Here is a 25091-nt window from a genome sequence, read left to right as displayed (position 1 = left end):
TAAATGTCTACAGTTGGCAGCGGTAGACCCAAGACTGGCCTTAGCATCTCTACCTTAGTGTCAACAATGACATTGCGTATGCAGCCAACAAACCCTCTGAAGCGCCTTTGTGAGTCATGATGAGGCAAAATCTTCTTCACTCCACCCAGCTGTAGGGGCTGGTGACCACTGAAGATCCTGCTCATGCTGAGGGGAAGAAGGGGAAAGAATTAATGGAAAGAAAGAACACATTTGGCTGGTTTTGGTTTGGTTTGGTTTTTCCCCTCCCTTCCTTTCCCTTAGCTCTTTTAAGTAATCATGTTTCCAGTTCAGGGAATATTATTATTTGTTTTTACCTCCACGTCCCCATAGTCTCTTCAGAGGCTTCACAGGAGGACAGATCCACTTGAGAGATCTTCTTAACAACACCATCACTGTCTCTAGCTGAGCCATTTATGCAGTGGTCAAGAACCAGCTTCACTTTCTGAAGAAAATAATTATTGATGAAAAACCTCTACAGAAGCAAGAAAGGGTTCTTAAGGGATAACTAGAGACATAAATTAGTACTTCATCAGGATCGTCCATATGTACACTTGCCTTTCCATCACTTTTAATTTTTATATTGTGCCAGCGGCGATCTGCAACATTAACTTTTTTGGACAGTTGGAGGTAAAGTTCACCAGAGCTATGGCTCACAGTCAGTGTTGGGACACCACCAGACAGCTCTGCAGAGAAAAGATTGTTACTGGATAAGCACCCATGTCCCCATGCACACCCAGCTGAGCTCAAAATAACGCTTTAGTTTGAGGAGTTCTTTAGCTACTGGATGGAATTTAGTTTTAAAAAGTCCAACTTCCAATACAGTGACAGAACTCAAACTGCTGGGTATAGAACATCCCCAGTTGGAACAGACCCACAGGGATGACCGAGTCCAAATGCCGCTAATTCTGGTCTGTACTGCATCCTCCTTATTCCCCAAAAGTATCTTTCTGAATCATAAACAAACAAATGGTAATTCATTTTCACACAGAACACAGAAAAAATACTGATGAAGGTGCTAACCCAACGCAATGAAATCTTCCAGCTGTCCAGGCTGCCCTCGTGCTACTGGTCCCTGGTACAACAGAAGGCCATCCGCGACTTCAGTGATGAACTCTAAGGAGATGCGACTCTCAAAGCAAGGCTTAAGAGGAGGAAACCAGGCATAGCCATGGCCCTTGAAGCTGTGTTTTGTCTGCTGGCAGTCTGGTCCATGGAAATTAGCAGAACACCTGCATCTGTGAAAAAAAAATAAGAAAAAATCCACTATCTAAGCAGGTTATTCGGTAATCTAAGTGACACGATTAAAGTGTTCAGTGACATCGAGGTAGGCTGCAAGAAACAAGGACATCTTGCAGGTTGACATTAAGGGAACCATGACTGCTTGCAAAATTCCCAATGGTTCCATGAAGACTACAACAAACCCAGATACCTACTTGAAAACACAAGTCCATTTGCTGGACCTGTGTGAAGTACAACGGAACTCAGACCTGTCACAGTGAGGAGACATGCAATGACATCCATCCCCCAAAGCTGCCTGTCCTCCTCCTTATAGACCAATGCAGAAGCTGCACCCCAGATAAAGCTCTAACCAACCTGTAGCCCAAATCAGTATCCACACAGGTGCCACCATTCAGACATGGGTTTGAGGAACAGGAGAGACGAGGACTCTCCCGAGCCGCACAGCTACACAGGGCAGTGCTCAGGACCGTCACAGATACCAGTGAAATGCTTCCAGCTGTGGTTATCGTTGGCACATGACTGTGCTCATGCTTGCTGATGCATCCGCTGCTATGAGTGCAGTTAGCGGTCACACATTCATCAATGCCAGTCTGGGTGATATTTATATCCAAGATGTTTTCCAGCTGTGGAGAACAATTAGTTATATTCATCTAGCTTTTCCACAAGAGGAAGCTGTCAAATGACAGCCATGAAAAGACCAAGCCTTATTTATTCTCAAAAGTGATTGCTGTGCCATTTCCTTCCAACATCTACCTCAGTCTATGCAGCTAAAGGCAGCTCAGCCTGGTATGTATTAAGGCAAAAGCCTTGGTAGAAGTCAATTATAGTGTGAGTAAGCATTAGAAGACAAAAGTCTTGTCATGGTCTTCATAAGTTAAGTAAGTTCTATTCACTTTTAGTTCTGATAGATTATTTATGTAGAATCTGAGATCTATTTTTAATTTGGACTTGTGACTTAATACTGGGAAGGGTGAACTAAACTTGGCAAACCTTTTCTGGCAACAGTGAATTATTACTGCAGCACCAATTACACATTTCCAAAAGAGAGTCATTTAGATCTTAGCGAGACTACTTTATTTATTTATTTATTTAGGATGCGCGCAAACTTCATTACATTTTCAATGCACACGTCCAACTTGTTTCTCCACTGGATAATGGCTATTTTATTGCTTTGTGTTCTTTACTCAGAAAGCTGGAACTTTTGAGTAAGCACAGGTTTGTGAGCTTCAGCTACAGAACATTTCTGTTCAAGAGAAAATAAACTGAAACATTAAGGCACCCATGTAGAAAGGTAGCCGCCAGACAACGTCCTTTTTACAGGGTTTTACAGTCTTTTCAACAGGAAAAACATGCTCACATCCCCAAAAGTGAGATCACTGTGACTCAGCATGAATTTATAGGCTGGCTTTTAAAACTTGCCTAGTTGAAACTTCTAATATAAACACTACGGGACAATTTGACTTTCTTGACTAAAATTATCCATTTTTCTCACACACATCCCTCAGTACTTCTAAATAGGCACATTCATTAGGCAGTGGACATAATCTGAACAGATACAATAAGAAGATGCTGTGGTTTCTTATATGTACTTACCCATGCTCTGGAGGCCGCTACATTGCCATTAAGTTTTTCTGCTTTATAATAGGGTGGGCCATAAACTGCAAACCAAACATCAACCCCTTGTGTTTGACTTGACTTTAGTACACTGAAAATGTGGACATTTTCAAGTTGGACTGATATGATTTCTGAGAGCAGCTTCTTCAACTGGTTGTATTTACTCTCTTTTTCAGGGAATTGGGATACGAACTCCTCTGGGGTGATATCTGTAACAGAATTTAAACAAACACGTACCTCATAACTGCTGCAGCAATAAGAGAGGAGACCACCGCAGAGCAAATATTAAGGCTGCAGAACATGAATTCAACTGCAAATTCATCACTCTTTTCACTTTTAGGCTCTGAAATTTTTCATGCTGGCTTCTGCTCACAATTTGCATTCTGAAGCTTTTTGAATCTTGTTCCTTTCTTTTATTCTTTTAAATCAGAAACATAGTTAAGTATGTTTTACTTTTTCACCAAGATTGAAACAATTTGCTGAATTTCAGGCAGGCAGTTGTTCAAACAAGGATTTTTTTTTTTCCCCTGAAACATAAATTGGTGTTTTGTTGAAATGTTGGTGTAGAAATCTTGTGTCTTTGTTTTCTGCACCAGACATGCATCTCTGGCTGATTTTCCTCCAGACCTTTTCCTTACATACAGTAAGGATCCGTTAGAAGAACATGCAAATGCTGATGCATTTTCAAACCCTCATCTAGCAAGCTGCTGACTCCTATCATACTAAAGAGCATTAAAATTTGAAGTAACATGGCAGTAACATTGAAGAGGTAGATTTCAGCATTATGATCCCAGTGTACTTTGTCACCATGCTTACCTTTGATTTGTAAAGAACCAGCATTATGGAGGGCATCATCTTTGATTTCCTTCACTATAATCTTTACAGTTGAGACAACATCTGGCCAAACACCGTCGATGACTCTAACCCTTATGTTGTATGTTCCTGGTGGGGTTCCTTCTTTAATAGTTAGCAAACCTGAGTTATCATTAAGGATAAAGTACCTGCAATAAGAGTTAAGCCAAGGAACAAGCTGTGAGAAGTTAAAAAGCTAAGAAGTCACTATTATCACTGATGGTTCCTCTGATGCACTTTATTTTGGGAAAGCTACTAAAGATGGCAGATGTGTTCCCTCATGAAGGAACAGGGCAGAACCTCCACGAGTACACTGAGGTTTCTTCCTGCTTCTGTGCTATAGAAAACTGAGTAGGAAGACTGATGCTAGTGTAGCCAAACCTTTGCAAACAGTGTGAATTGCTAATTTAGGTACGTTCATTCCAAGGGACACAACCCACCCCAATGGCACGCGTACATCCCAACTCTGCTCACAACTTTGGTGTGAACACATCCAACACATATATGTTCTTATAAACAGTGGTGAGACTGGAACACTAAACTCCAGTAGTCTGGAGAAGACAGGCTGGAAGGCAATGGGTATTTTTTCTGTAGTGGCTCACTGATACTGGTTATGGATATGACTATGAATGGGGACTTTGGAACAGTGTCCTGGTGGATAGGGCATCCCAGCAGGCAACAGGAAATGGGTCGCTTTGGCACACAGCATTATTTACTGTCGTCTCACACTCAGTCGGGATTCTGGAGAGCAGTCTTACCAACAACGTGCTTTTGCACACTTTTTTTTAAAGGAAGACAGTTTAAATGCATTCAGTGTTTTTGTGTGTGGGTAAGTTTCCCATACACTTCACCCCACTTCCACTTTTCTGTTTAAATACCTTGATGTTTTTCCTTCAAATTGGTAAATTTTACTATCCCAATCATCCTCATCAGGGGCAAGGACTTGACCCAGGACAGTCGTGGGCAGGATACCTAAAACAACACAGCACATAACTAGCATAGTCAGAACAATCATATCTACACAAATAGATTGGCCACTCAAGGATTACTGGTTTGCCTTAAACCCCTACAGGAATAGTTATGCTGATTCCTTGATGATGTGCACCAGCATGTAAATACCACTTACTGTAATGCTAACTGGGTGTTTGCTACATGGCTGTATGGATTCAGTTCAATCAGGGGCTGCACAAAAAACAATCAGGAAGGAAAAAAAACAGCCACCTCTGAAGAAAGATGTAAGAGAGATCCAGAAACAGTGCCAGAACAATTCTTTTCACTATTTTGGCTGTAGTCCCCAACCAGCTTGAAGAGTGGTTTAGACAGGGATTGGGGTTTGGCAGAATAAACAACCAAAATACTGACTGAATTACAGAGGGAAAAAAAAAAAACAACAAACCCAAAAGAACAACCAAAAAAATAACAATTTGGAAGAAACTTCAGCAAGATAGAGAGGATGTCCAAAATACAGTACTCAGGCTTATTTGGTGTAGGTGGTAAGACTTTGGGGTGAGAGGGAAAGTGGTATGTATTGTGCTGTTTATAAATCCTCTAAGAAAAACTCACAGATAAATGGTTTGGGGCTTGCTTTTGTTTAAAATCAATAGCCATTTCTGAAGGAAAGATCCACAAATATTTGAATTCATACATCCACTAAGTAAAGAACCAACGATACATAAAGACCAAAGAATGCAGGATTTCACCTTGTGAAAGGAAATGGCACTCTCTCCCAGAAATCAGCAGTACAGATGAGTTTTACTTTTAAAGAGGCAGCTAACAGAAAATTCAGGCTTAATGAAAAGATCTGGTACTTGGCTTAGAAGCAGACTCCCAGTGTTTGACAGAAAAGAAAAAGCCAGGCTTGGTTTCAGCTTTACAATAAGCTGAATTAAGAGTGGGTATAGAACAGGCAGAACATTTCAACACAAACAGAGGGTCAAGCGGAGCATCTATACAGAAGTAGTTTCTAGAACGCCCACAATTCATACCCTATTCAGTGTCCTATTGCACCATATGTCATACAGCGGAGAAGGGGAAGGAAGGACTGACCTGAGCCTACATGGATGCAAGCAACCTAATGTCTTTTTACTTGTGTGGTTTAATCTGCTGATGGGCATATTGTGTAGGACACTGGATCACAGGAGAACTGCAATCTAATTGCTAAAGCAGAGAGGGAAAGGAGGTCTCTCTCGCAGTGCTGCAGCCAACATCTGCAGAAAATTGCCCTCTAGCAGCAATTGTCAGCTTTTCTTTTTTTCTCTGAAATGTTAACTGTGCTGTAAGTGCATCCGGAAACAAGCAGCCATTACTCAACTCTGATAGAAACATACAGAACAGCAGCCAGCTATCCTCTCAAATCAAGGCTGTCTCAGCGCCTTTCACAAAGCAAGAGGTCCAGAGACCTGTGCACTGCCCACTTACCGTTCTTTATGTGGGCTTGAGCAAACCTCAGTGGCACTGCTGCTAAGAACTTATATGGAACACAACAAAGTCCTCTTAAGAATCTCACAGCTGCTCCTTTGATACTGTAATACTTGGATGCAAGCATCAGAGGACTTACCATCATAGCTGTAAATGAGACATTCCATGTAGCCAGCAGAATGCGGGTGGTCATTTTGGTCCCCAATATTCACAGTTAATGTGTTGGTGGAGCTCATGGGTGGAATCCCACTGTCTGTGATCAGAATGGGCAAGTGGAAGACCTTGTGCACTTCCCTGTCAAAGGTATGCACTGCAGTAAGCAAGGCACTGCCGTTATGGAGATCCTGCAAGTGGAAGTTACCAAGACTATCGAAATTGCTGAGTAAGTGAAAGGAGAAAGGCGCTCCATTAACTGCAGTGTCACGATCCTTTGCATACAGCAAAGTAGAAGTCTCGTTCATTTGGACAGACTGTGGAGAAGCTGTGTTCTCCCAGACCACTGGGTTATAATGAGCCTCAAACTCTGGCCCATTGTCATTTACATCCTGCAGAGTCACTAGAACTGTGGCACTGCAAGACAGAGGGGGGTGTCCCATATCGGTGGCAACAACAATGAGCTGGTATTGTGTCACTGTCTCGTGATCCAGCACTCCTGCAACTATCACCCAACCATCACTAGCCACAGAGAACTGGCCACCTGGATCAGACTTGTTCAGCAGGTGGAAAGAGAACCTTCCATTCAGGCCAGAATCCAAGTCAACAGCAGAAACTTGAACAACCTTGGTGCCTAGAGGCACATCTTCTGCCAGAGATGCCACTTCATAGAACTGGGGGTAGAAGACAGGAGCATGGTCATTGGCATCCTCCACATAGATCACACAATGAGCAATGCTGAAGAAATCCAAGTCCTCAGCTTTCACAGTCAAATTAAACACCCTCTCATGAGGTTTCTCAAAATCAATCTGCTTTCGTAGACGTATAAACCCACAGTTGTTGACTTCATCTGTCTCTATGAAGAACTTGTGGTCATTGTCACCATCAACAATGCTAAATGTCACCATGGCATTTTCTCCCTCATCTCTGTCCATAGCAGACAGCACCGCAACCTCAGTGCTAATACTTGCATTCTCAGAGACAAATGCTGTGTAGATCCTTTGCAGGAAGACCGGAGCATGATCATTTACATCAGTCACCAGAATAGTAGCAGTGCCAGTCCCAGTGAGTCCTCCTCCATCTCTGGCCTCAACCACTAAGAGGTACTTGTCTTCCTTCTCCCGATCCAGGGACCCAAGCATGGTATAGATGGTGCCACTAACTGGGTTAACTGAAAACAAGTTCAGGTTGATTTCATTTTGGACATTCTGAATGATTTGGTATGTTAGCACAGCATTCGTGCTGGCCTTTGGGTCATCAAGGTCCATTGCAGTCATCTCCATGACAGCTGTGTCTGCTGGGGAATCCTCAGGGACATAACCCATGAAACAATCATCCGACATGCAGAGAAAAAGGGGTGCATTGTCATTCGTGTCCTTCACTTCTATGATCACATCTGCAAAGCCAGTCAGTCCCTCTCCGTTCTCATCTGTTGCAAGAACAAGAAAACGCCACGTTGATTGTTTTTCACGGTCCAATCTTCTGTTTGCACTGATCTCACCTGTGTTCTCATTGATGCTGAATTCACTCCCAGCTCCCTGCCCATGCAGGGAGTAGCTAATAGCATTTTGATCTGCCTCTTGGTCGGGGTCTGCTGCAGAAACCTAGATCAAAAACACAGCAAGGAAACATTTATGCAAAAGAAACCAGTAAAACATTCTTCTTTTATTGATAGCAGTTAGGATTGTGCAGACTAAAAAAAAATAGCATGCATTTTAATAACAAACAACTCTTGGCTTGAGTCACCTAGGTCAAGTACTTTCAATAAACATCAATGCACAGCCTGGAGAAACAAAAAGATCATGTTTAGAGAGACTAATGTATTCTACTTCCCATTTTATTTTGGAAAGAGGAAATAACTGCAGAAAGAAGAAAGTGGGAGTAATAATAGATCTGTTGAGCACATGTTTCTTATTAAACTATTCAGAGCTGTAATACAAAGAGAAATAGCAACTTTCTCTCAGAGCGAACAGAAGGCTGTGAAGACAGGGTGCCTGCACATCCAAGTTGATTACCAGCATAGAGAACTAACTCCCAGCTCCTGATCTGCACCCAGGGATAGTTTGGAAGTCTACTGGTTGAGTCAGAAAGGCAAACCCCTTGCCAGGGCATGTTCTAACAACAAAACAGTGAAGATGGCTGAGTCCCACAATCCAAGAACATCCCATTAAATGTTTATTTTGTAGCATGTGTAGCTAAAGAGTCTGTGAACTTAAATGTTATGAGGTATGCGTGCCTGTGAATTTAAATGTCTGAGCTCAAATAAACATTCCTTTGCTTTGTAAGGAAAGCCAACTTATCATTCAGCATTTGTGGTGGTCAAGGTAGAAAGTTCAAGAAAAGTCAACCAGGCTCTCCTTATTCTCTTACTTACAGAAAGTTCCTGGCTGAATCCCAGTTACCAGGGCTTACTCACTTGAAACTGTCTCCTTGTATTTCTGTGAACGGATGGGACTGAGCCATCCTGAGCTCAATCCTGGAAAAAAAATGTCAGGTTTTGTCCAGCTTCATGCAAACTCTTTTACCTTTAGAACAAGCACAGGCAGATCTGTGAGCTCCTCCAGGACACTGCCCTGGTATTCATCCTGAGTGAACACTGGTGCTTCATCATTCTTATTGACCACATTGATGATGATAAGAGTGTGATTTTCCCATTTTCCATCAGATGCTACAAGCCGAAGCTCATAACGTTGTTCTTCTTCATAATCCAGAGACTGAACGATGAAGACAGTACCAGCCTCAGGTTCCACATCAAAAATTCCTTTTGTGTTTCCTGATGTGATCTGATACCTAAGTCTGGCATTTGCACCTACAAGAGAAAGCCAATGACTGCAGCCTGTACGGTCACTCTTCAATTCAGTTCTACATGGTGGACACGTACCTGAGACAAACCTTATTCACTCAAATCAGAAAAGGATGTTACAGAGTGTGTAGGAGGCACAGTCACAAACATGATCCATGCATGTAAGCTGAAGGGTATATGTATGGGAGATTTGGGGTCAGATCTGTATTTTTAGCCACAAATATGATTTGCAATCACAGACAAGTCCCTGTTTATTGGTAACGAAAGAATCGTGTACCTCTAATTTATTGTTCACTCATTTAAAATAAAAAAGTAAAGCACAATCAAAATATTAGAAGCTGTTTTTGCATAGGGTTTCCTTAACCTTCTACTTCAAGTGCCAACATTCGTTAACTTTCTTGGTTTCTTTTTTTACCACTGGATGGTGCTAAAATATAATGGCATTGCTCAGTTTTGAGAAATAATTCATCTGAGAACATTTGACCTGTAAATCTGACCATTAGAGAAACAACCTTATGGACAACGCTTAGGAATACTAAGAAAACTTAAAGAGAAAGGCATGCAGGGCAAGACCACTCACCCTCATCTTGATCATCTGCCGTTGCTGTCACAACAGGACTTCCAACATCCCTGTCTTCATCTATGCTGACCTCATACACCGGCTGAGGAAATGCTGGGGCATTGTCATTCACATCACTAACAAAAATCCTCACATAGGCCGTGTCTAAGGAGATGCAAGATGAACAAGCACACTTGAAAGGCAGAGGTGAAACGCTTATTCCAGACATCTCGCACACCTGATTAATCCAGTAAAGCTAAGGAACCCATTTTCTGATATATACCCAATATAGAATTTATTACTAGTTTTACCTGTGTTGGGCTGCCCACGGACACCAGGCCTGGCAGATTCTGAAGAGTCCTGAGATTGAACTTCAATCAAATAGGAGGCTCTTTTCTCTCGGTCAAAAGATGCACGAGTGGAAATAATTCCTGTGTCAGGCTCAATGCTGAAGAACTGGTAGTCCTCACTAGCATCTTTCAATATAAAGTAGCGAACCTAAAAGGCAAATAGTTAAGGCGAGTTGCATTTTCCACTTCCATTTGCATGTCCAGGTGTCATGACCTCCCCCTCCCCCAATAGCTTTCTGGGTCTCTCTGCAAGATGGCAATGCTCTAAGGGAAAAAGCTCTCATCTGGACAGAATTTGAGAAGACTTTTCTCTGTCTCAAAATTAAGACAAACAAAAAACCCAACACAGTTCTCAGGCCAACTGCACCAACCACGTCAAGGCCCATCAAGCACAGTGTCTCACCTCCAACAGTGGCTGGCAGGAGTCAATTAAATTATTTACAATATCAAAACTTGCCTGCTGAAAGGAAAAAAGTTGGATGCAAGGTCAAACCTGTCCATGAAGACCTGAATCCAAGTCTGTTGCTAAAACCTGAACCACTGATGTGCCAACATCAGCTCCTTCTGGCACAGACACCTCATAGTTGGAAGACACAAAGAATGGAACATTATCGTTGACATCTGCAAAAGATGACAGAGTGAGATAATGTTTGAAGTCTTCCAGAACATCTTTATTTATTCTAATTTTTCCCCACAACTGTAATCTTGTTTGGAGAAAAAAATGGGCGTAGGTTTATGTGGCTTTGTAAGAGTAGAGCCTTACAGAGAGATTTTCATACATGGTGTGTTAGGTCAAATCTTTCAAAATCGATCCTGTTGTAAGGACATTTTCATTTAAACTGTTTTTACCTCAGTGTTAAATAAAAAATTATGAACGTAATGAAAAAGTTAAATTTCTTATATCAAGCTCAAAAGTAACCTATTGTAGCTGTTTCTATAGTGAAGAATATTTCCAGTGATAATTTGGGATCTTTATTAGATTTCCCCCTCTACAAAAAGAATTCTTTGTGCTTACATTTAGAAAAGCAAGTATTAGCAGCAGGTAAACATTGACACACCATTTCTGCATTACTACATTTCCAGAACTTCTGGTTGTACTTAGAACACGTCTCAGGCTTTTTTATGACTGTACAACTTCCTTTGATAGCATGGAAATGCATGAATTTCTTAGGCAAGTTTGTCATTTCATGTGCTTCACCTTAACTCATGGTGTTATAGTAAAAATAAAGAGAAATAAGGAGAATATTGTTCTGAATGAGCTGCTCAACCAACAGCAACGCTTACCTGTTACATTAACATAAACAACGGTAAAGGAAGCTAGAGGAGTCATTGCCACATTCTGTGCCCGGACTGTCAGCCTGAAGAATTTGGTTGTCTCAAAGTCAAGTGGCTCAGCAACAAGAAGAGAAGCAGATCCATCAGCTCTATTTGGCCTCAGGTAGAAACGAATTGGCAAGTTTGTCTCTGGAATTTGACCCTCTTCCAGGTTATATGTAACCCTGGGATCTCCAAGAGGGGACGTGGCTTTGATGGTCTGAAGGAGAAAAGAGCCACCACGTGTGTTGACGAAGCACAGGGTTGGAAGTGTTCAGTGTTCGGTTTGATGGGGAGAACAGTGCATGCACGACTAGGACAACAGATGAGAGAAACAGTTAAGGTCCATTCTGAATATCTGAATTTCAACACACAACATTTATGCTTGTTGCAGGTCTTTAACCAAGAACAAATGTACCTGCTTGTACAGTTTATCCTAGAGAAGAGAAGGCTCTGAGAAGACCTCATAGCAGCCTTCCAGTATCTAAAGGGAACCTATAGGAAAGCTGGGGAGGGATTAACTGTCAGGGAAATGCATTGCTAGAACAAGGGGTAAAGGCTTTAGATTAAAAGAAGGAAGATTTAGATTAGATATTAGGAAAAAATTCTTTGCTATTAGGATGTTAAGGCACTGACGTAGCTTGCACAGAGAAGCTGCGGATACCCCAACCCTGGAAACATTCAAGACCAGGTTGGGTGGGGCTTGGGGTAACCTGGTCTAATGGGAGGTGTTTCTGACCATAGCGAAGAGCTGGAACTAGATGGTCATCAATGTCCCTTCCAACCCAAACCATTCAGTGATTCTACATTTCTGCCACAGATGCAGAGAGAGCACAACAAAGAAAGAGGAAATGAAGAGGGAGGTAAGCAATCACACTCATAACATACCACTATCTTGGTGTCACGGATGGTGTTTTCAGGGATCGTTACCCAGTATCTGCGCTGCTCCCAGCAGGGTGGCTGGCTGAATGCACTGGTGATGGTTACGGTCAGCTCCACTGTGCTGCTCCTGTTGCCCCCATCCGTTGCTACAATATAGTGACTAATGCGTGCTGTCTACAAAATGAAGAAGGATCAAGGATATTTGCAAAGCATTTTGTGAACATCAAGACCCTCTGTGATGGGTCTGGGGGCTGCTCTGTTCTAGCAAGCGGTCATTACCTGGGGGATCCTGTGGTTCACGTACACCCAACCCGTGCTGGGATGGATCTGGAAGTACTGAACCTGATGTGCTAACATGGAATACGTGATGGCAGCGTTCACACCTTGGTCACTGTCATGAGCTGTGACACGAAGGAAACTCATCCCTACAGGAGTGTCTTCACTGAGGAAATCTTTGAGAAGAGAAAGGTATTGTCAGCACATTTGTTCTGACTGCCTCTGTCAGAACCGTTCTGTCACTCTGTGCCTGGCATCATGAGGGACTCTGGAATCGGGGCTGAATGTGAGCAGTAGCACCCAAACGGGGAGGCAGGGTGTGATGGCAGTGCCTTCGTGCCAAGGGTTTGAGGCAGCCCAGCCCTCCTCTGAACCTGCTTTTGTAACTGTCATCTGAAAACCTGCCAGCAAAAAGGTGCATAATTTTTTTCTCCCTCAATATCTACATTTGTTGGCAGCAGGGCAGTAAAATTATAAACCAGCACCACTCCACGAACACAAAGTTGAGCTTTAATTAGCTTCTTATCCCCCAAGGTGTTTAGTTGGCCTAGGATTCATGTCCCCGGTGTGTCAGTACAGCCAGAACTGCACTCAGAAGAGATCTACCAGCATTAAAATAGATTAATGAAAATGGGATTTATTACAAAGAAACACTGTAAAATACCCTTTCTTTGTGTTTAGATTTATACTTTTAGAGTCAAGTCCTGTTAAATCACGTTGTGAATAAAAACGTTACTTGGAAGGGTCTTTCTCTCTTATTTCACGTACTTTTACTTGCTGCTGACATAACTAGCAATTACTGTGCCATCCACACTGTGCAGAGTTAAGCATTTGTTTAATGCCTTCCTTTCATGCAGATTTATAAGATACGTGGCTTAAATGAGGGATTTGACTCATATGATAGTGCACAGAAACAAAGAACCACAACTTCCAAGAAGAGCAGAAACCTATGACTAATGGCATTTGATCTTGGCAGAGAGGAAGCTATTTTTAATTCTGTGACGTATGCACATTGATCACATAGCTGCAGACACTGGAAAAGTGCTCCACATAAAGTGACCTCATTGTCTGCAGTTTCCCCATCCCAAAGATCTGCCTTTGCTACAGGACCTCTGCTGGTTAGTGCAAAAAGAAAAATTATGCCCATACCTCACAAGTGCCAGTCACCATAACTACCGAGTGCCACCACTCAAGGGCACAGCTTTCACAGTGAAGGTAGAGAAAACACTGGTGGAAATGCAGAAATTCCTATCTCCAGTCAGTACCTTTTAACCAGTTTGTCATTTCACAGAATGCAGAACTGTAGGGGTTGGAAGGGACCTCTAGAGATCATCGAGTCCAGCTCCCCTGCCAAAGCAGGTTCCCTACACCACGTCGCACAGGTAGGCATCCAGGCGGGTCTTGAAGTTAGTATAAGATACTCTAAAAGGTGCAAAATAAATTCATTTCTGTCTTTGTGCATATTGCTAATGTATAGACTGGCCAGGTTGGATGTGGCTCTGGGCAGCCTGGTCTGGTGGTTAGCGACCCTGCACATAGCAGGGGGATTGAAACTAGATGATCATTGTGATCCTTTTCAACCCAGACCATTCGGTGATTCTATAGACATATATTTAGATTATTTCTTAGCAGTTCACTTCCCCATTATAAAATCCCGCCATAAAGCATTCAACTTTTTGAATCCTGCAAAAAACTTCTGGCCTCTCTGATGCTAGAGCCAACATACTTATGAGCCATCTTCATCTGAATAGAACGTTGGTGTCTTGTGTGACATTTCCATATAACTAGCAAAAAGCCTCCAAAACTGAGCCATTTTCATACGTCATCAGCCATTTATTCTTTTTGCCATTCTTGACGAGGTTATTACCTGTCCTAGTCTGTCATCTAAGGAGCATGCTTGTCATTTATGGATGGCATGAAATGTACCCAAGTGCACCATTCAGTTGGAGGAGCAGCAAGTAAAGTTAGATCAAAGACTGATGAAAAGGGCATCATGTAGGGATGAAAAAGGGAATGGCACCAGGGCAAATCAGAAGAGCAAGCTCAGCAGCACAGTTATATGAGGGATCAGGGCTCACAGCCAGCTGCAGACTACAAGCCAAGGATTTCAGGTTGTTTGACAAGAGATATATCTACTATCACTCCAACCCATTTGAATAGGGGCACTCCATCAAGGGGACAAAGATGATGATTGCTCTTCTAGCCAGGGCTGGCGAATTCTCAGCCACAATGTCATGCATTGTTTTAAGATACTGAACAAAAATTCAGTGTGCAGAAAGACGGGGCAAGGGAAAGACACATAGGAAAGGGATCAGATTTGGATAGTTTGTAGGACTGCTTTTAAGAGTATTGCACTGAATAAAATGCTTATAACAGTGATCAGTTTTTCATACTTGTGCTAGCAATGAGATAAGCAGTAACTGGCTCAGCTGGCAGCAAATAAAGACATAAAAACTCATAATCAGTATTAGGAACTATTGATCAGGTTCGTGTTACAGCTCTGGGACAGGTGGTTAACTAATCACTCACGTTGGTAGCGACTGTTCTCAAACTTGGGATCGTTGTCATTGACATCAGCAATCAGGATGGTGATCTGACAGACGCCCATCAGCGGCTCCTGTGCTTGGTCTGTCGCGGTGACAGACAGGGTGTGCTCCCTCTGCTCCTCACGGTCAAAGCTCCGCGTGGTGGTGATGACCCCTGAGGACACGGACACCTCCTGACTGTGTGCCACAGCCTCAGGGCTGAGCCTGCAAAGAGGGGCCACCACTGCTCCCATACAGGAGAGAGGGAACTACACACTCAAGCTGTTTGATTCTACCATACATTTTATAGCTGCACTTGATCCAATAGGAAGAGAATTGACTCCAAATAGTTTTTTACATTTGTATTGAACTGGGGTTTGTTGCCCTACCTAATTTGTCTTTTTAATCGCTATCAACTTAAGTTAATCAATATACATGGTTATCCACGTAGCTGTTATAGTTAACCCACCAATCAGACCATGGCATTCTCACTGAAATACAATGGCATTTTCATTTCAACACAGCAACCCAAAAGCCACTGACCGGTGTCCGAATCGATGCTGAAGCCCAAGGAAGCTCCATCACGGTGCATGAGCCCATACTTCACCTCTCCATTAACACCAAGGTCTGCATCATAGGCTTCTACCTGCAGCACGTACGTGCCCGGAGGCTGGTTCTCCAGAACCCAGGTGCTGTCACTGTAGTAAGTGCACTAAAAAACACACCCAAACATCCAGCCCTATGCATTACACCAAGCCATGTGAATTAGCTGCACAGTGGCAGCACATCTGAGAAGAACTCAGAAGAAAACTATATAGGCACAAAGAAATAAAGCTGGAAGGAAGAAAGAAGATGGAAAAAAAATAGAATGAAGACTTTTCTATGTAAGTACAAAGAAATGTGTTCAATTACAGACTTACTCTGTTTTACACATTTCCTTCACCAGGAACTCAGAAGAATCTATAAGGTCAGTAATAGATGGGAAAGGAAGACATCTTACCTCTCTGAAGACAGGCTTGTTGTTATTAATGTCATTAACTCCTACAATAACCTCAGCAAAACTGCTGAGAGGAGTGGGTCCACCGGAGACATTGTCATCTATTGCAGTGATGTTTAGGATGTATTGAGGCCCTTTCAGATTGGGCGCAGGGCTTCTGCGGAGCTTAATGATACCTGCATTTGGAAGCATGAAGTGCTTTATTTTACCATGTAAACAAATAAGCAAAATAAATAGAGCATCGTATTTCCCTGCCACTATATCTTGGTTGCAAAGCACAGGGCCCAGTCATCACTGAATCACATCAGCCATCACATCAGACAATGCAGTCCTTAAGAACCACTGTTATACCTTCAAAAATACCTTTCTTTTTATTTATTTTTATCTCAAGGTTTCAAAACATGCTTGCTTTGTGCATTCGACAGATGTACCTGCATAGAAGCCAATTAGATATTCCTCCTTTATTGAACAGTGCCACACTTCATTCAAAATGCAGACATTTAAGTGACTTAAGGACTAGTGCTGAGGTAAGACACTATTTATTATGTGACAGCAGAAACTAGGCTGTAGGTACTTGGTAGCCCCAGAATGTATTCATTTTAAGTAAAATCTATTCTCTTTTTAGGATCCATTTTCTCCTATGCTGAATTTGTGTTTGGAGTATGGAAATTAAAATATAAAAGATTGCTTAGAATTGTTATATCTCCTAAATGTGCCTATACGAGGTTAACTGCTGTAGACTAATGCTGTTAAAACTATGGATAGTAAAAGGATGTGGACTTAGAGTTATAGGAAAACTAATGATGGAATCTTCAAAACCTCTCTGAATATCTGCCTCAGAGTGATTAATCCAGGTACTTGCATTCCCTTACAGCCATGCTGTAAAAGCTCTCTTACCTTTCTGACTATCCAGTTCAAAATTGCCCTCCTCATTTCCTCCAGCAATTAGATAGAGCACCCCATCTCCATCGGGGTCCTTGGCCCGGACAGTAGCCACTAAGGCACTGGGACCAGCATCTTCTGAGAGGAATGTTCTGTAACTGAGGCATAAAAGGGAGCAATCAATCACATTCATTTACAGCTTCCAAAGCCCTTCAGACACATCACTGGTACAAAAAAAACCCCAAGCATTTAGTCAAGCTTTATCAAGGTTACACACATGAACAGCATCTGTACAAAGCAAAGCAGGTGTTCAGGCTGGCTTACACAGGCTGGGAGAACACAGGGGCCTCATCATTCACATTGGCCATTCGAATGCGCACTGACGTGGTTCCCGTCCGAGGGGGGTGTCCTTTATCGACAGCGATCACCACAAACTCATACATATGTTTCTCTCGCTCAAAGTTCAGCCGCTGGTTAGAATTGATGACCCCGTGGGGGGTGATGGAAAAATCAGTGCTCTGGATGAAGTAAACGATCTCTGAGTTGGAGCCAGAGTCGCAGTCTGTGGCACGCACTGTCAGGGAACACATTTAACAGACCTGTCATGCCAGACAGAAGGTTTCGCTGTGCTGTTTCCCACCCACTAAACTTCTTTATGGACAGACCTCGCGCAAAACTCTTTTCTCCATGGAAGTTGTGTTGCTGCGGGAAGGAGCACAGCAGGAAGCAAGCCAACAGCTCTGTCCCACGTGCATCCCAGCAGCAATGCAAAAGCAGGGAGCCCAGCACTGCATCCTGCCTTGTGCCAGCAGCACTCAGCACCGGTAATTACCACACAATCAATATGCACACTGTTAGAGCATTATCAGCCACAAACTGTGTCCTCGCTCTCTCAGGGGATGCCGTTCCCATTTAATTAGCTCCCAGCTACGTTATAGCTAAAGCGCTTTTTAATTACCTGGCACTTCAAGGTATAAAGAGTGATTAAACATCGCTCCCTGGCAAGTGTTTGCTCAGTACAGCGGTGTCCCATCTGCTCGGCAGCAGCAAATCAGCAGAACAAAGAGTGCTTACATGCTGTATCACAAGCACTGTAAGAGCGGGAGCTCACCTCTTTAATTACTCTGCCATTTTTCCTGCTCAAACAACGAGGCTTCAGCTCATACCCACACCAGCACTAAACCACCTCCTCTTTCAGGCAGCAGGACACAAGCGTGGCCACTGCAGCAGCCAGCAGGGTTGAGGAAGGCCTGAGCTTTAAGCAGTGCATTTCTGTTCTACATGTGGCATCATGATTGGCTATGTAATTAGTAGATTAGATATAAAAAAGAAACTCTCCGCTATGAAGGCTGTGAGGTCCTGGCACAGCTGCCCAGAGAAGCGGTGGGTGCCCCATCCCTGGAGACACTTAATACCAGGTTGGAAGGGGCCCTGGGAAGCCTGGTCTGGTGGGGCACAGCCCTACCCATGGCAGGGGGTTGGAGCTGAGTAGGCTTTAAGGTCTCTTCCAACCTAAAAGCCTCACGTTTGTGATCAGGGTTCACATCCAAGTAATGCATGATCACCCTACACACAACAAACTTGGAACAGTGATCAATAATCCACAAGAATAAATGTAAAAGTTCATGAGTTTTCCAAAGGTTTCTCCTTTAACACTTTTAAAGTCAGTTATACAGTATTAAAAACTGTTTATGAGACAAAACTAGCTGCTGCCACAACACACGTTTTATAAAGCCATTGCCCACCACAGAAGAGTATTTTCTTACGACAGAAACATGAACCTGTATCACCAACGAATGGGTCTGTGACAAGACTGAGGTGAGAGGTGCCAGGAAGGTGTTCACCTTGCAGGAGAGATGTGCCAATAGGAATGGTTTCAGGAATGTTGTCCCTGCTGTAAATGGAGTTCTGGAATTCAGGAGAACAGTCATTTTCATCTGTGATGTGGACCTTAACCTGAGACAAAAAGGACATGCTGAGACATAACTTCGTTTTCTATGCTTAGGAAAATATGCACCTCATAGAGACTTTTCCCTTATATCCGATCTAAATCTCCCTTCTTTTAGTTTGAAACCATTTCCCCTTGTCCTGTCACAAGAGACACTTCTAAAAAGTCGGTTCTCTTCTTTCCTACAGTCCCCCTTTAGGTACTGGACTCTCTATACATGATAAATCATTCAGATGATGAGGTGATGGAGATGGATGGGACAGTGGGTGTCAAGCGAAGCACTCCCTGTACCTCAGTCACACTGCTCAGTGCACTCCCAGTTTCCACGGCTTTCAGGAGGAGGTGGTAAAGGTGGTGCTCGCCCTCATAGTCCACAGGGTGGGTGAGCAAGAGCTCACCACTCTCCTGCCTCACAGTGAACAGCCCACTGGGGTTTGTCAGCAGTGAGTAGGAGAGTGGCTGGCTCTGAAAGGAAACAGCCTCAACCACTGCCACTCTGTAAAGAGAGAGAGAATAGTGTTTTACTCCAAACTGATCCCTGACACAAGTGAGACAGCTCACCTAACAAAGCAGAACTTACTTTTCTCCTGGTGGAGTGTTTTCAGGAACAAACACACTGTAGGACATGTTAGTGAACTGTGGAGGTCGGGAGCCCACCAGGATAGAGATGGAGGCCAAAGGGCTCTTGTTGCCATACTCATCCGAGGCTTGCACTGTGACCACATACTCCTTGTTCCATACCAAAGGTAAGCCCGTGGTCATCACGATCCCAGTATCCACATCGACCTGAAATCGCTCTTCGCCACCTACCAGTGTACATACAGAGCTGGTCTGAAAAATGCCCCACAGCACGAACATTTGAATCATAGAATGGTTCGGGTTGGAAGGGACCTTTAGGGATCTAGTTCCAAGCCCTGCTATAGGCAGAGACACCTCCCTCTAGACCAGGCTGCACAAAGAACCATCCAACCAGGCCTTGAATGCTTCCAGGGAGGGGGCAGCCACATTGACGTCTTCAGAGTTTTAAAGTAAACTACCCTCAAATCATCTACCTGTATCCTTGCATGCATTTCTTTTTCCCTCTCCTTGTCTCTAATTCATATCATGTTATCTTGACTGGTGGGCAGTAAAAGAGGAGAAAATGTATAAAAAATGTGAGGTTGCAGTCACTTTCAAAATAGAAGTAAAGTGAAGCAAGGAAAGCTCCCACCCACACACCTGTTCTTCCTAAAGCACTTCTACCTTCTTTACCTGCTGTATCCATAAGAACCTCCCAAGGGGTAAGATCTATCAACTAAAATGATAACAGGGGAAATTGATAGGAAAAACCTGCAGCTTTGCAGAAGTTCACCATTTCTTTCAGACTAGACCTACCTGCAATCAGTGTGTAAGCACTGGTGTTCTCGCTGTTGCTGTATTGTGCAGCAAGCTGGTAGACAAGAGTCCCTTTCCGTGCATCCGGATCAACGCGTGCCAGGTAGGGATAAGGGTACATGGCCCAGGACAGGAGCTCCTCTTCTGGGGCCAGAAGAGTCACGTGGCAGAGGTACCAGTCATCATCTGCAAAAGATGCACACCTTGCCAGGCAGATTGTTCACAAACTCTCATCATCACAGCAGCGTTTACGGTCAGATCCTTCAGCAGTTGTGAACCAAGCTGAATCACCCATCACACTCATCCTACTGCATGCATGAAGAATTCAGTTTACACATGGACTTTCTCAGCTTGATGAGCACTGAGTACAGTTAACAACTACCTAAAAGTACTTACAATAATAGATATAAATTAACTAGATATGCATGTTAAACACTGCGCCAGTTATACCACTTGGCCATCAAACAGTTCTAAATGCACATTTATCTAAAGCCAGGTGAAACCTGACCATTTTATTTTCAACTGATACAGCATAAATCTCTCCACTTGCTGGTCACACCACTTTTGATGCAGACCAGGACACAGGTTGCTGTAAGGACACGCTGATGGCTCATGTTGAGCACTTATCAACCAACACCCATGAGTTTCTCTCCTCAGGGCGACTCTCAGTCCATTCTGTGCCCAGTTTATATCTGTCCTGGGATCATTAAATGCACATAATAAGTTCAAACAAACAAACAAACAAAGCAAAGATGAGGCACTTTGTGTTTAGAATGCTGGACCATGGAAGATGCTCAGGTCGTGGCTGTGGGTGCACGCATAGGCCTAAGGCCCGCACCTGAGGTGTGCAGATCTCTTTAGCAGTTCTTAGCTAAGTTTTCCTGCCTCAGTCCCTCCTGCTCAGCATTTGAGCTGCTTTCAGGTCTCAGGCCCATCTTTTCTCCAGGTCTGAGTCCAAAGAAAGCAGATGCCACACAACCACACAAAGCTTCTGCCTGACAGATGTACAGGCATACAACAAAACCAGTCCCAGCAAGGAAGATAATTTTCTTCATAGAATCATAGAATCACCAAGGTTGGAAAAGACCTAAAAGATCATCCAGTCCAACCATTCACCTATTACTAATAGCTCCCAATAGAATCATAGAATTACCAAGGTTGGAAAAGACCTAAAAGATCTTCCAGCTTTGTATTGGTTTTTCAGCTGTCAGAACTGGAAAACCATTAACAGATCAAGTCATTGAAATCAATAATGTTTTATTTTTCCCCTGTCACAACTGTAGCATCCTATCAACTCCAAACACAACAGCTCACCCGTTTTGTCAATATGAATCATCTGCTGAAAACAAGCAATCCAGGAAAGCAGGCTCTGTAGCTTGTGAAGAAGACAATGGGATAAAACACTGGGATTGAAACCATGCAATTGAATAAGAGCTTTGGTAAGATCCAGCCAGCAGTCAAAATTAAGGAGCTGATTTTCATGGATATACCAGCATGTCCCCAAGGCTTCAGCATTATCCCTTGGTTACAAATAAGGATAAGGAAGGGACTCGAAAGGGCCATTGAGTCCAGCTCCTGGCTCCACACAGGACCACCCCAAAATCAGGAGCAGTGGGCTCCTTGCTCAGAGCTATGGTCTATTTCCTTTGGGTTCACTGACAGCTGTAAATGGTCCTTACTGGCTGTGTTTCCACAGGGCCAGCTATGGAGCCCTCGCACCCCATGTCCATCAGCGCTACCGAGCCAGTTGGGAAGCAGGAGGTTGTGGCACTCCACACACAGAACACATGTCAGTATTTCAGCTGCGCAGCACAAGTGCTGTGTCTTAGAATCACAGAATTGATGAGTTGGAAGGGACCCTTAAAGGCCATCAGGTCCAACTCCCCTGCAATGAGCGGGGACACCTACAGCTACATTGGGTTGCCCAGAGTCCCTCCAGCCTGTCCTTGGGTGTTTCCACTGATGGGGCACCCACCGCATCTCTGGGCAACCTGAGGCTGCCAGTCACCTGCTGTTAATTATACTTGGCAAGGGGCACAAGGAAGGAGAAATGACAAGCAGACACAAGTGAAAGCAGCTCAGAGCCTCCAGCTCTGATCACGTAACATACGAGATCCTCAGTTCATCCCTGGACAAAGCTACAGAACAGTTTTGATTTTAAAAGCAGCTCAAAGGAGCACCAAAACGACCTTGCCCCAATTGTCCATCGAACTCCTTTCTCCCCGAGGCTCATCCCGTGTCAATATGTTATTTGTGCACGGATGTGAGTGCAAATACATGGCACAGCGCTGCACTGGAGAGGACAGAATGTCTGATTTACACAACATCGCTCACAAGGTTAATTGCTGCGTTCAAAATAAGCAAGGCCGCCAGGCAGCACGTTGACTCCACCACCTCCCTGTGCAGCCCGTGCTCTTCCTGAGATTTGTCCTAATATTCAGCCTGAACCTCCCCGGCGTAACTTCAAGCCGTTATACCTCTTATCCTACGGCTACCACCTGCGAGTAGAGGCAGCTGCCCTCCTCGCCACACTCTCCTTCCAGGCAGTAGCAGAGAGCGATAAGCTCACCCCGTGCCTCACCCCGACAGCCCAGCCCAGCCCCCTCCCCACTTCCCGGCCGCCCTTACCTGTCCCCCCTCCGCGATGCACCTTGACGAGCGCCTCGGCGCCGCCCCCGGCCGGCAGCTCCCGCCGCAGGTAGAGCCGCCCCGACGCGCGGTCCACGCCGAGCTGCGCAGCTCCGGGTGCCGCCAGCTCGAACCACGCGTCGGACTCGCGGCCCCGCGGCAGCGTGAACACGGTGTCTCCCACCCGCGCCCCCGGGGGCAGCCGCGCCGCGTACCGCCGGGGGACGGGGGACAGCGAGCGCGCCCGCCGCCTCCTCGCCGCGCCCGGACGGCCTCGGTCCCGCGCCCACACCCGGAGGCGGCGCGACGTGGGCCGCATCCCCCGGTCCAGCCGTCTCGCCTCCAGCGCCCCCCGTTCGCCCCCCGGCCGCGGCTGCACGAAGCGGTGCGCGCCGTCCCCTCGCAGCGCCCAGCGGGCGGGCGGCTCCGCGGGGCCCCGCACTCTCGTCCCCGCCGGGCTGTTCTCGGGCACTTGGCCGGAGAAGCGCAGCGGGCGGGGAGCCCCCAGCCCCGCCGCCCCGCAGAGCAGCGGCAGGGCCAGCAGCAGCCCGCCCGCACCCAGCATCGCGCCCAGCTGCCGCACCGCGGCTCCGAGCCACAACCACGTGCGGCCCGGCCCGCCCCCCCTGCAGCTATAGGAGGGGCCGGGGAGCCCTGCCGGCAGCCGCGTCCTATGGGAAGCTCCACAGAACCACAGAATGACCCGGGTTGGAAGGGACCTCAAGGATCATGTAGTTCCAACCCCCTGCCTGGCAGGGCCACCAAACATACACCTTTACTAGATCAGGTTGCCCAGGGCCCCGTCCAACCTGGTCTTGAACACCTCCAAGGACGGGCATCCGAGCGGGATCAGCGCAACACGCCAACTACCTTTCAGTCTTTGGGAGGGATATCCCGGGGGGTGGACAACGTGCTGCTCACGGGTGGTACTGAAGCAGTCCCACAGAGCCAGGCACAACCTCCCCTGGCACAACCTGAGGCCGTTACATCCCATCCTATTGCTGGAAGTGTGACCCCAAGCCAACCACTTCCCACCACTCATCAAAAGGAGGGTCACCCATTTACACATTTCCTCCAAGCACGGGTCCCAGCAGCCTCCCATTCCTGCTAACATGAAGCACAATATCTGCCTTCTCCAAGGGAAAGCTTAGGAACCCAACCACTTCCAGCAGTGGTTTGCTCTAATGCCACAGAGCTGGCCATAAGGATCCAGCAAGGGGCAACTCACTGCCCCAAGGTTTGAGTGCGTCCCCTGTACATTCACCTAAAATGAACATGAACAATAACCGACCTCAGAAAGGCACCAGGAAGAAAACTAAATTGTAGTCCTTAATCTGAGCCAGCCACATCCTGAGCATTAGACACGTTATTTTCAACCCTTGATTGCACAAAGTCATTGCAGTGACAACAGATATACGTGCACATATATATTGGTGGACACAAATCCCACTCTACAGTGAGAAGAGATGCAAGCGCAGTGGAGGTGCACTTGGCGGTGATAGTGGCTCTTTGCTCAGATAGGAAACAGGGAAGGAATAAATGGCCAGCTCCTGGTGCTGAAAGATCACAGTGAAATCATCTTTGGGATTCCTATCTAGCAAACATGAGCTGTTCCTCATACCCCATTCTGAGGCCCGGGCTCTGATGGAGCTTCCTATGGTGTAGCACAGAAGAGGAGCAACACTCCTGCCTGTCCTTTACCAGCCTTCTGAATGAGGTGCGAGTGCCACAGTGGTTCTACATTCACTCTCATCTTATAGAACAGGCTGGTTGTATGACCAATTATTTTTTCTGATCTTTTTACCATCTTTAGAAACTTCAGCTATCATAATCTCAAGGTTTTCATACTGTTATATAGTACATGATTACAAAATAGTCAGCACAGATACAAACATTGTCTTATTACAGCAATAGAGAAAGGTTCATTCATTAGGAACTATTAAACTCTTGTCTTCTTTTCTCAAAAAGGTATCAGAATGGCAAAGAAAGCATAAAATGGTTTGTGTCCCAGACATCACACGATCATAGAATGGCCTGGGTTGAAAAGGACCACAACGATCACCTACTTTCAACCCCCCTGCTTTGTGCAGGGTGTCCAAGCACTACACCAGGCTGCCCAGAGCCACATCTGTCCACATTATTTTTTGGCAATGCAAGTTTGTCGCAAGAGAAAAATATTCACTATCATCCACTATTGCTACATCCCTTTGATAAAATAGCCACCCACACAGCAGAAGCCATAGGAATCAAAGGCAC

The 25091-nt window shown here is 44.9% G+C and overlaps 1 protein-coding gene across 1 annotated transcript in view; it reads right to left on the bottom strand.

Moving 5' to 3' along the window:
• The window catches only part of LOC107310350 (neural-cadherin-like), a 30031-nt gene extending 6631 nt beyond the window's left edge, over nt 1-23400 (bottom strand). The window contains exons 1-26 of the mRNA XM_015855901.2: nt 22836-23400; nt 20208-20393; nt 19414-19639; nt 19125-19329; nt 18730-18841; nt 17210-17459; nt 16901-17043; nt 16007-16179; nt 15550-15718; nt 15011-15181; nt 12485-12657; nt 12212-12379; nt 11294-11543; nt 10503-10630; nt 9971-10157; nt 9681-9824; nt 8823-9106; nt 6284-7901; nt 4605-4698; nt 3691-3875; nt 2854-3083; nt 1615-1883; nt 1042-1256; nt 577-704; nt 336-463; nt 54-186 (exon numbers count right to left, since the gene is read on the bottom strand). Of these exons, the coding sequence (XP_015711387.1) occupies nt 54-186; nt 336-463; nt 577-704; nt 1042-1256; nt 1615-1883; nt 2854-3083; nt 3691-3875; nt 4605-4698; nt 6284-7901; nt 8823-9106; nt 9681-9824; nt 9971-10157; nt 10503-10630; nt 11294-11543; nt 12212-12379; nt 12485-12657; nt 15011-15181; nt 15550-15718; nt 16007-16179; nt 16901-17043; nt 17210-17459; nt 18730-18841; nt 19125-19329; nt 19414-19639; nt 20208-20393; nt 22836-23400 (6534 nt within the window). The remainder of the gene's footprint in view (nt 1-53; nt 187-335; nt 464-576; nt 705-1041; nt 1257-1614; nt 1884-2853; nt 3084-3690; nt 3876-4604; nt 4699-6283; nt 7902-8822; nt 9107-9680; nt 9825-9970; nt 10158-10502; nt 10631-11293; nt 11544-12211; nt 12380-12484; nt 12658-15010; nt 15182-15549; nt 15719-16006; nt 16180-16900; nt 17044-17209; nt 17460-18729; nt 18842-19124; nt 19330-19413; nt 19640-20207; nt 20394-22835) is intronic.
• Nucleotides 23401-25091: the final 1691 nt, after the last annotated feature.

The sequence above is a fragment of the Coturnix japonica genome, chromosome 2 (assembly GCF_001577835.2).
Source record: "Coturnix japonica isolate 7356 chromosome 2, Coturnix japonica 2.1, whole genome shotgun sequence".
Lineage (NCBI taxonomy): Eukaryota > Metazoa > Chordata > Aves > Galliformes > Phasianidae > Coturnix > Coturnix japonica.
This window is presented reverse-complemented; position numbering and strand designations above follow the sequence as displayed.